The sequence below is a fragment of the Ischnura elegans genome, chromosome 11 (genome assembly GCF_921293095.1).
Source record: "Ischnura elegans chromosome 11, ioIscEleg1.1, whole genome shotgun sequence".
In the NCBI taxonomy this organism is placed as follows: domain Eukaryota; kingdom Metazoa; phylum Arthropoda; class Insecta; order Odonata; family Coenagrionidae; genus Ischnura; species Ischnura elegans.
Window position 1 is genome coordinate 63957598 of NC_060256.1, and position 11785 is coordinate 63969382.

General features: G+C 37.0%; 1 protein-coding gene and 1 long non-coding RNA gene across 2 annotated transcripts; one reads left to right on the forward strand and one right to left on the reverse strand.

Moving 5' to 3' along the window:
• The first annotated feature begins 3898 nt into the window (after window positions 1-3898).
• LOC124168140 (signal recognition particle 14 kDa protein) lies at window positions 3899-5675 on the forward strand. Its single transcript, XM_046546260.1, has 4 exons — window positions 3899-4000; window positions 4078-4150; window positions 4299-4393; window positions 4596-5675. Exons 1-4 carry the CDS (start codon window positions 3977-3979, stop codon window positions 4710-4712), a joined length of 309 nt encoding a protein of 102 aa, XP_046402216.1. The 5' UTR covers window positions 3899-3976; the 3' UTR covers window positions 4713-5675.
• A 4994-nt stretch (window positions 5676-10669) lies between these two features.
• Window positions 10670-11759, reverse strand: LOC124168236. Its single transcript, XR_006866878.1, has 3 exons — window positions 11539-11759; window positions 11313-11473; window positions 10670-11225 (listed from the first exon to the last, which is right to left on the reverse strand). It is a non-coding gene; the product is annotated as an uncharacterized LOC124168236 (long non-coding RNA).
• Window positions 11760-11785: the final 26 nt, after the last annotated feature.

Sequence of the window (11785 nt, forward strand, 5' to 3'; positions counted from 1 at the left end):
CCTAAGTAATGTAAAATGCATTGCTAAGTATGTACCTACATAGCTAAATAAAGCCTTCAATCACTAGAGTTTTTCACATTTCTATTGTAATATATTCAACTCTGGTTACCTGACGGCATTTTACTACGATGGTTGCCGTTAGGGTCCTTTAGGGACACCATCCTATTTCTTTATGTACAGGGGAGATGAAAACAATTTAACGTCAGTGCATTGACTTAATTGAAAAACATCATTAAAAGCCATGATAATATATAAAAATAAACAATTATTGCCTAATTAAGTTAAAAACAAGGAAAAGAATCGTTTACAAAAAAGATGATAATTCAGTTACACAATTCAATGCTGATATTTTATAATAAAAAAATCACGGCAAGCCATAATGATACAGAAAATTAAACAATGTATTTATTAAATATTTATAAGTAAGCAAATGTTTGTTTGCAAAAAAGAGGAATATGAAATTACACCCAGTAGTGGCTACAGAAAAAACTCAAGGGGGGGGGGGGGTAAAAGATACCTTGAGTTACCTTTACTTTTATCGTAATAAAAAATAATCAAGTCACATGCAAAGTTTAAGAAGGTTTTAATAAAAGTGATTATGTAAAAATACAAGACAACATCATCTTTTGATATAAAAAGTTATAATTGTGGTTCTACAATGTTTGGCAATACGGGCGGCCCCACAAGGGGGGGCGCGCGCCCCCCATCTGTCATCGCCACTGATTACACCATTTTTAGATATCACTGTGACAGTCTTGTAGCGATGTTTGACACACGGAGCATTTATCTTTAAGTCAAGATTTCGTGGGTCCCGGATCCGCCAATTTTGGATTTGCTGTAATTTGGTTCAGATTCGGGCATTTCTGAATTTTCATTTTTTCAGAGGAGCAGTAATTAACCGGTACGCTATTCGTTGCCTCTACTTGGTAGAACGAGTTTATGATCTTAAGACTTAGGAAATATCCTCCTTATCTGGACTAATTCTGGAATTTTGCACATCAAATGGCAAATGCATTACGAGCTGCTATATCTATTATATTCATGAACAACCTGAATGGCCATCTTTAAGGTTTCTGCTCTCTTATAATATGTCAGCATTGTCTACAACTCCTTTTGCCATCATCCGTCATCTTAACACTAGCAACATCTTATAACTTACAACCGGGAGGCGACGCACAGTGGTCCGGATCCGGAAAAACAAGGACAAAAATCATTTTTTCGACTTTTTTGAAACCCGCTTTGACTATACAATTTATGTGGTAATATTTCTAGGGCATCACACTTCATGCTTTTTTTAAATTTTATTAAATATTAAATATTTTATATTAATATTAATATATATTATATATATATATATATATATATATATATATATATATATATATACGAAAAAGAATATAAACTCACACTCACTAAATTTTCGGTGGCATTACCACCTTCCTCGGAGTTAGGTAAGAGACTGTAGGTAGAGGGTAAAGGATAGCTGAGGGAAGGGGAAATAGAAGGGAGGTAGGGTCCAAAGAGGGGGGGAAAGAAGTGGGTTGAGGCAATTAAGGGATTAGCGGTGGATGTTTAAGCCGGGAGGAAGAAATGCTTTGAATAACCAAATGTAACTTAATTCAATAGAATTAAGTTTGAGTGGGTGGTCTGTTTTTTTTTGTTGTAACCACCACCTCACTCAACCTACGGATTAACAACCATCGAGCTTCTTGCAAACCCACTTCCCAATCTGCTTCGCTTCCTGTCCCTACCCACGCCTTTTCCCATAATTTAGAATTTGATGACTGCTTTCACATAGGAATACTTGCCTCCTCTCTCTACCTCTACCTCTCTCCCACCCTCCGCCTCACCGCTAGAATTAAAAACGCTTGAATTGTCTTCCATTTGGCTACACCAAGCATTCAACCCGCCTGGCCTTAACAGGGCCCACTGATCTCCATAGCCTTCTCCTATCCCCCATTCCCCATCCTCTCCCTTCCCCTATCTTATCCTAATCTCCTCAGCCTTTAGGCATCCTCTGTCCTCGTCCTCAGTCTCTTCTTGCCTCCCTCCCGACGAAGACCCTAAGAGGTCGAAAATTTGAAAGAAACTAACGTGTGAGTCCTCTTTTATTTGTGTCTGTGTTTTTTGTGGCCTATCATGGCATTTATTTATATATATATATATACATATAAATTCAGTGGTAAGGAAAGAATGGGATAGGAACATGGAACAGAAAAAGGACGAGGACAATGGTGCTGTGGTAGATGGAAAAAGCCAGAAATCAGAGGGTAAAAATGCGGCCTGACTGGGACACGAACCCAGAACCTCCTGGTTGCCGGCCAGGTGCTCTACCAGTTGCGCTACCAGGACGCTTAGATTTACCATGATTTCGGCAGGGGTTTATATACAGTAAACTCCCTTTATATAATATATTATTATTTATATTATTATTTTATAATAATATAATTAAATATTTTATAAAAAAATTGTTAACCTAGATATGTTGCGTCAATGTTGCGCTATTTCTAACGGAAACATGCTTTGTCCTTTGTTTCGAAAATTAAGTATTTTAGATTTACTTTGGGCTGTACGTCGACAATTATTTTATTAAAATAACTTCGTAATATATAGACATTTGACTGTCATAAACTCTAGGTATCAACCTATTAGCGATGCTGATGATTGCTGTAGGAGTAAGTGAAGAGGAGTCAATTTTATCGATAATATTCACATACATGTTAAGTTATAAAAAAACGTAGATTTGCACGGAAAATAAATTTGTGATAAAAAATACACTATTATAAAGACATTAGTAAAAAAACAGCTGCAAGTTCTTGCAAGTAACGGAATAAGAGCGATTTTTGTGCCTATAGGCCGTAGGTACACGCGAGCATCAGTGCAGTGTTAGCTCGAGATAAAATGTGTCATCATATGTTTCATATCCTAGGATATAAAAAAAAAATTTTAAACTTTGAAGTCAGGCTTGCATTGTCAAGCTTGATTAAAGCCTGAATTTCTAGGTCAAGTCAAGAATCAAGCTTGATGGCAACTTACCTTGCTATTTGGGTGGATATTTTGTGCTGTTTTGTGAATTAGTATGTATAATTATTATATGATTTCCACTGATACATCCAATTATGAAAGTAATAAGGCTTACCTGTAGTAAGTGGATGACGTAGGTGCAAATTAAGCTGTATTTTCACGCTCATTCACATATTATTGTGCGTCTTATATTTTCGACTTCCTTCCATATATAACAATTTAAAACATGACAGATAGCGATTCGCAAAAAATCTGACTTCTGAAGTCTTTTGTGACCTTCTTGCGATCTTCGTATATAGTGCTTCAATCCTCTCACGTCTGAAAAAAGATCACAGTCACGATTAGTGGTCGATTGCTACCCTTATCAATATGTTCATATATATATATATGTTAATAAAGGCATGGGCGTATTAACAGGGGGCAGGAGGGGGCAGCTGCCCCCCTCTAGAAGCAAAAGTAAATGTAGTTAAAAACGAAAATTTTGAACAAATTTTCTGTAAATCCAAGAAAAGTGATTTTAGTAAAAAATGCAATCAAAATAAAAATATTTTGATTGAGCAACCAATCTTAAAAACTAAGACAGCGCTCTTTTAATTTTCTTTACATTTTAGTTGCCCTTAAACTTCTCTGTGTTATAACTTGAACGACCACGGCTTGACCCCTCTAGTTTTGATCCTGGGTACGCCCTTGAATACAGTTCTTTCAGGAGGAAGTGTTGTGTTTTTAAAAGCCATCAGGCTTTATTTTTTCGTAGTTGTATAGCTATTTCTGTAATTTTCAGGAAAATATCGATTCCAATACGTAATAATAAGAAGACCATTTTCACTAGATTTCTTATTGGATTTCAATATCCCGCCGGACCTCACTCAAATGAAGTTAGAAATACGCAGACATAATCTTATTTGTTTTCTACCAACGTTTGACACGAGGCATATGTAAGGGCATTGCAAAAATGGTTCTCCTCGAAAATGAAGTGGTAATTTGCTCAGTGTTTCGATACTTGATTCTTAACTGTCAAAACTTGTTCCTTATTATTTAATTAATCTGTTCCAGTTCCTCAGTGAGCTGACGCGAATGTTTCAGCGTTCAAAAACTAAAGGGAGTGTGACCATAACAATGAAAAGATGTTAGTATGACGTTATTTAGGAGTTTATGTGTTAATATGCAGCCTTTAGCTTTCATCAATAGATGAAATCTCTCTCATATATCTGTATTTGCTTTTTCCCATCGTTTCTTCGTTAAACTAACTGACATACGGTACCCCTCTCTTGCAGATGATGGACGCCAAGTTCCATTGCCGACCAAGGTGCCGACAGAATATTTGTGTTTAATGCGAGCTACGTTAGGGAACAAGAAAATTAGTACCGTGGTAAGATATTGCATTGCATCCTTACTCTATAAGATGTCTTTTTTATGAGCAATTTTGTTTAATTTTCCTATTTTTGCTTTACTACAGTGAAATTGAATATTTACTTGTTATGTGCCCTAACATACTCAGCTGTTGCATGAGAGTAATATCTTAGGGTTTAAATTATTCTGAAATTTATATTATTTGGAATTTCGCTCCACAGGTGCATCCAAAAGATGTTAATAAGTTTCAACAAGCCTACTGCAACCTTCTGAAGGGGAATTTAGATGGCCTGAAGAAATTGAAAAAATCCAAGAAGAAAGCGAAAGCAACACAATAATTTTGAGTGGTGAAGACTTCTTTTGTTACTGTGAATATCGCAAGACATAAATGGGAAGTATTGATAATGATGGTCACCTGCGACCAGGTTATGAAGATTTTGTACATAAGATGAATTTATTTCGACTATACTCATTGTGGTGGTGAGAAGATGTGTCGGTGTTCTTGGCCTTACTCAGCTTAGGCTAAAGAATGGCAGGTTGAATCATTTGAAAACATTTCATTCGAGCTGGTTCCAAGTTGAGCTGCATTTGAGTTTTTATCTCCCAGACATCCTTAGGTATATGTTACGCAGGTATTTAATTTTTACCAACCCGAATATATTGTTTTGATATTGTTGATGTATCAAATTGTTGTTTTTTCATATACTCTCATCATATATTCGTGTATGTGAGTAAATTCCAAATACACATTTTCATATTAAGCATTCGACCCATTTACAGCTGGTGTTCTTAACTAGCCTTTTTGTGCATGTGTGTGAACAAACTTGCTTCATAATTCGCTCGTGAGCTATCGATGAACTGAGATATGGCAACGCTGAGAAACAAGTACCAATTATCTGTGATACACTTACATTTTTATGGCAGCATAATTTCCTGTTGGGATTGCAATTACAATGGAAGTGTTTTCTCTCTTTTCAATGCTACAGGCGGATATGAATATCAAATGATTTCTTACTTTCTTCAATCAATTTTTCAGTGGGAAGTCAAACTGATTACACTGGAGTCTATTTCTCCATAGTACTTGAACAGTTATCATGTTGAAAGTAGTATAACGCTGGAATATCTCTTGCTCAGGACTAAGACAGACCAATGGTCCTCCAAATCAGAAGTATTTTACTTCCATGAGAGTAACACATGATATTAGTGTGACTGAGCATGGGGAATGTGGGTAAATGGAGTACTGAGTACATGAAAATAATGGCTTGCATTCAAGTCACAAATAAAATTAAAATGAAAACTTTTCTCTTTCGCCTAATTTTAATGTAAAATGATCTTCACTAATACCCATTCCTTGTTTAAGAATACTGGGACTAGCCACGGTCATAACTTCTACGGTTGTCCGGTATAGTCCACAAATTTCCACCGGGGAGAATGATGCCTCGGTAGCTTAACTGGCTAAAGCACTTGGCCGGAAATCGAGGGATCCGGGTTCAAATCCCAGTCAAGGCGAATGATTTTTCCTCTGTGAATTTTTTGCTCAACCCATTCCTTGATTTAGATGTGTCATAAATACAAATACATATTTTCTCAAGAATAAATGAAATTTTTGAATTGGTTGGATAACAATGTGGCAGTAGTGGGACATGACTTGGAAAACATTAGGTAGTGAAATTATTTGACTAGAAGATTTCAACACTGAAAAACTGGTCAATTGTGTCACCACATATCACATCACCTAGGCGTCTTCTTTCTGATGTGGCATATTTCATTGGAAGGTTATCTAAACTAGTAGCTTGTGAAAGTGCCTGCACTTAAGCAATTTGAAATAATTTAAATTCATGCTTAATGACACATCGAATATTCTTTTCAAGATACGTACATCCAAATTATCTGTAGGACTGAAGCATTAATTTGACTCCTTAACCACTGCCAAATTTTCCTTAATTATGGACATAATGCTGACCTCTCAAGTTCTGGATAATGACACTGAGCTGCAGAAAACCAGATCTGGAGGTTACAGTTGTGTTTTATTATGAATGTCAAGTACTTCCACAAAGTATCACCTGAGTAAATCTCTTATGCAAGAATGGGTTATTGGAGGAGATTTCTTTTTGTGGTAACTTGTTTTTCCCTTCGATCTTCCAACTTCTTTTAATGGATTGCAATTTTAGGTCTGATTAAAATACCTCATTATACTACTCAGTAGCAAAACAACTTTATGTGGAGGCAGGAAAGAGTCATAAGAGCATGCAGATGGGTGGTACTCCCGCTATATAGAAGCTGGAAATAACTCAGAAATCCTTGAAAATGATGGCCGACGTTTGTTTACAATTTTTAAAAGAAATTCAGTAACAAATTAATGACATTTTAAAGTAATATTCCTTTTGTCATTGTTAACACTAAAAATTCACTTCAGCTGGCTGAAAAGAAGTTATAATATATATTTTTGTTTTTTTGTGCATTCTAGCAAGTAAGAAATCGAGGAGTAGTACCATCTCCAGGGCTGGTTGTAGACATTTTTCTAGTGTAAGCAAACAACATTCCGGCCACACCCCTCAAAAATAACCTTATAGGTGGTAGGATTATAACTGAATATTGACCTGAGCACTTGGACACTACATTTTTGCTCGATGCCCGCTTCATTTTCCCTAATAAGCCATGATTTAAAGGCACAATAAAATTTGGTGACATTCCATAGTATGCACCTTGACTTTACTTTAGGGAGTTGCAGCAACCATTCATCTAAGCTTATCCATTATACTCATGACTTCCATGAAATTCGTCATAAAATATATCTTTAATAAAATAAGTCTTTCGCTAGCAATGTTGAAAATATTTGGAGGGACATTTCTTGACCCGGGAGATGAAAGTAAAAATTTTCGTCGCCGATTTTTCTATGTAGGCGAACTAATGCCGAAAATATCCGTTTCCTTGCTCTCACCTTTTACGGTGGTCACGGGAATACAAAGTCTTAGGTTCGGAGCTCAACACAATGCGACTAAGGTCTTACCCTCGAAATCTGGGAACAGGTACCCGTACCCCTCGTCTTATGTTACCTTTCTTTGTGGTAAGGGACTGAGGTGATACAGCTGTTCATTCAGGCAATTTGCGAAATAAATATTTGTTCCTTCCTCAAAAAATATAAACTAAGAATTGAATTCTTAGTCTTCTGAGCAGCGTTTACAATTTTAAAAAGAAATTCTACCACAAATCTTAACTTAAAACTTGATTTCAGCATAAACATCAACATGGAAATTGTTGATGCATTAAATCCGTTAATGTTGATGGTAGAGCTTCGTTCAAATTTGACAGGAGTCAGAAAATAACGAGGAATTCAATTCAAAGTCAGCAATTTATGTGCAAGCAACAATTTTCCATGTAGCTACTTTATATAAACAAAGCATTAGTTGATTACGAGCCAATGCCACCGGTAGGGTTATAAAGCCAGAAAGGAGGTAGCCCTACTAACCTCAGAGTCTGAGATAATGTGGAGTCCCTGCTAGGAAGGGTCCATAAAGGATGGTGCTGAGAGGTTTGATGATCCCCGAGATGCTTCTTCACAAATGTCCTGAAAAAATGCTCTTTACAGAGGGGACGGAAGAGTCTCTTGGGGCTCAGTCCAGCAGGCATGTTAACCCCTCAAGCGTGACTTTAAATGCCCGTGGACGTTCTCTCAGCGTGTGCGACACAGCGTTTGTGTCGTCCGATTGCCATGCCTCAAGCGTGTGCGACGCACCCTATGCGTCCGAATGTTTCATTAGGCATTCCTATCTCTTAAGCTTCCATATATGTACTTTTAGTGAGTATATATGTGAGACACATCTGCCTGCTATCGTTCTGTGCCCCTGTGTGGTCTGTGTTTGCGTTCTCGTATTTTTTAGAATATTTTTTTCTAGCTGGTGTCAGGAAAGAAACGCTTCCTCTAGGGTCAGCGTCTGGTTGATGCTAATGAAAGATATCCTTCCACTAAAGCTCTGGTTATGTGCTTTCTTAGCGATTGTATGTGACGTGTGGGGATGCTGAATGCTTTCGTCTCGGGTTCGTTATCATCTGCTTCTCTGCCTCATCGTTTCCTTTCTCTTTCATCGAGGCAATGATAGTGAAGGCATGGTCCGTCCAGGCATTGTCACTCAACGCCTCACGGAGCCTCGAAGACCGGCCAGCATCCCCGCATCTTGGTATCTTATTTACGACGTTGAGGCTAAGGGTTGGGGTGTTTTCATCCCTACGCTTGCTTTGGTGATTTTTTTTATTTTTTTTTTCGGCCTTGAATCCACTCCATATCTGTACCCCTCTTTAGTTGACCATGGCTTCTAGCTCACGTGAGTTGTGCGATGAGCAAGTGCTTGACGCTTTGGAAGAAGAGTGCGCAGGATGCTCAGATACTACTTCGGAAATTTCAATTGGATACTCTCTGGATTCCAGTTCCGAAGAGAGCGAAGGACCTTCTCATTTTTCTGTGAATCTTCAAGAAAATAATTGGCAAGAGATCGACAGTGCTGACCCTCCTCAACCTTTTGCGTGTGAATTAGTGGGAAAACAAATATTGCCTGTTCCGTGTATAGATGATCCCATGGCATATTTTGAGTTATTTTTTGATGATGAAATAATTTCAATTATAGTGACTGAGACAAACCGCTACGCAGCACAGTTTCTTGCTCGTGAGAAAGAGAAAATTACAAAGCAAAAAAAGTCGCGCTTCCAAAAGTGGGTCCCCACAACTCTGGGGGAAATAAGGGTGTATTTAGGTTTACTGATGTTGATGGGAATAATTCAGAAACCAAGCCTCAGAATGTATTTTAGCAGAAAGAATTTATTAGAGACTCCATTTTTTCCCAATGTAATGAGTGAGCAAAGATTTTCATTGCTCACCAAATTTCTCCATTTTGTAGATAATACCGATGAGGAATTGGTAAAAAAGGATCCAAAACTGTATAAAATTTTACCAATTAGTGAATATTTGAAAAATAAGTTCCAAAAAGTGTATATACCCGGTAAGGAAATCAGTGTAGATGAGTCTCTGTTGTTGTGGAAAGGTAGACTGTCGTGGAAACAGTATATTCCCATGAAAGCTTCCCGGTTTGGGATAAAATTGTTTGAACTTTGTGACTCCGCAGGGTATTTATGGAATTTTATTATTTACTGTGGCTCAGGGACAAAATTGGGCTGTGAAATCACAAAGGACACAGATCTTTTTTCAACTAAAGTTGTTCTAAGTTTGTGTGAGAAACTATTAGACTCTGGTAGATGTGTTTATATGGACAATTTTTACAGTAGTCCCGATCTTTTCCATAGGTTAGTTCAGAGGACAACAGATGCTGTTGGAACCGTGAAAATCACGCGTAAAGGTATGCCAGTAAACCTCAAAAAGAAACTAAAGAGAGGAGAAATTGTTAGTGCAAAGTGTGGGAAATTGGTTGCTTTGAAGTGGAAGGATAAACGCGATGTTGCATTGCTGACTACAAAGCATTCAGACCAAATGCAACCCGTAAGTCGAAAGGGCGGGCTAGAATGTGTAAACAAGCCTATGTGTGTAACAGAATATAATAAATATATGGGCGGTGTAGATTTAAAAGATCAACTTTTAGAATCGTTCCTGCTGGAAAGAAAAAGGACAAAAGTGTGGTACAAGAAATTATTCAATCACTTAGTTAATACGGCTGTGTTGAACGCGTACATTTTATACCGTAAGGCTGGTAATAGCAAAGATCACCTATCATTCAGAATGAGCTTAGTGAACAAAATAATTGCTAAGTATCATGGGCAGAATTTAGAACAGCGCAAAGGACGGCCCTCGGATATCGATACGGAATGTACGCGATTGACCGGGCAGCATTTTGTTCAACAAAACCCGAAAACTGAGACATTTAAGGTTGGAAGAAGAAAGTGTGTTGTGTGCACAAAAAACGGAAAGAGAAAAGAGACAAGATTTAGATGCAAAAACTGCCCCGGAACACCCTCACTCTGCTTAGAACCCTGTTTTGAGCAGTATCACACGCAGGTCAACTATTAACCACCGGATAAGAGGAGCAGGAAAAAGTTAATGGGTCTGAAAATTGTAAGTACGTGTTCATTATGATAAAATTTAAACAATTATTTATATAATATATTTTTTTGGATTTTTTTTGCATTGTGATAAGATTCAAAAAAATATTTTACTTCATGTCTGCACAAAATCTGAAGTGCCTCTAAATTAAAGCACCCTGGGTGGTTTAAATGCCTACGATTAAAGCACCGTATAGGGACGGAATAGCGAGGACGCATATGCTGTGTCGCACACGCTTGAGGGGTTAAGGAGAGAACTCCACCGCCTCAAAAGGGTTAAACATGGTGTCACACAATCTCATGTCCTCTGCTCATAAGATCATGGACATTGTCGCATTGGATCAGAATGGAGGCCTGGGGTGGAATTTATCTGATGTCTTTAGGAGAAATAATTGATAATACTTAAATTCTATTGCATATATGTACTATATGAATTCCAATTGAAACCGCAGAGAAGGATAAAAAACATATCAAGATGTAGTAGTTGGTTAAAAAATTGGGTAATAATGCAGATGATGCATGAGTTATAAGAGGTTGGTATGTAAAAGTTAGGCCTACAAAATATGTATCTTCAATCTAAGAGGCAATGAATTCTGCAGATACCTAGTTTACTATTTATTTTCACAATTACCATGCCTTAATTTTATGAAAAACTATTGAGTAGCTCACTCATAAAAGTAGTGACGAGGGATAACCTCAAACAGACATAATCTCCAATAACTCCACAATATATTTATTCAAAGAGAAAAAGTACTCGTATAACATCTTGTAACAGAGTGCCATCACTGGAGAGGTACTTAGGTAAACTGTAGTAGATAAATAAACAAATAGATTACCAAGAAACTTATATGTAATCTGAAAACTGCAATACAATCATTAGAAGCAATACATACAATTCTCAGCTGCTCTCTACCATGTTGTTAAATGAGCTGGTTGTAGCTCTGGCACGTACGTAACTCATTTTTCACTTAAAACCAGCAGTAAAATATAACTGGTCATCGCTGAATTTAAACGCTTGATGCCAGCAATAATTTTCAAACTTGATGGAGCTAAACTATAATAACACATTGAAATTGTGAACTTGATTTAAGATACATGTTCTAGCTTAACAATAAATACCTGGATTATGTATTCATTATCAGCATCTTTTCATTGTAATCACAGTCGGAAATCACGTAAAACCACATAAGAATAAACGAAATTTAGATTATTACTCATTCTATAACTTTTATCACTGGCAAAATGTCGATGAATTTACAAAAAATAACGTAAGGATATTCACTCAGCCTTTGAAATTGCCACTGAAGCACTTTCAGATTTTAACAAATGACGATTTTATTTAGATTCCAAATTTTCTGAGATTACT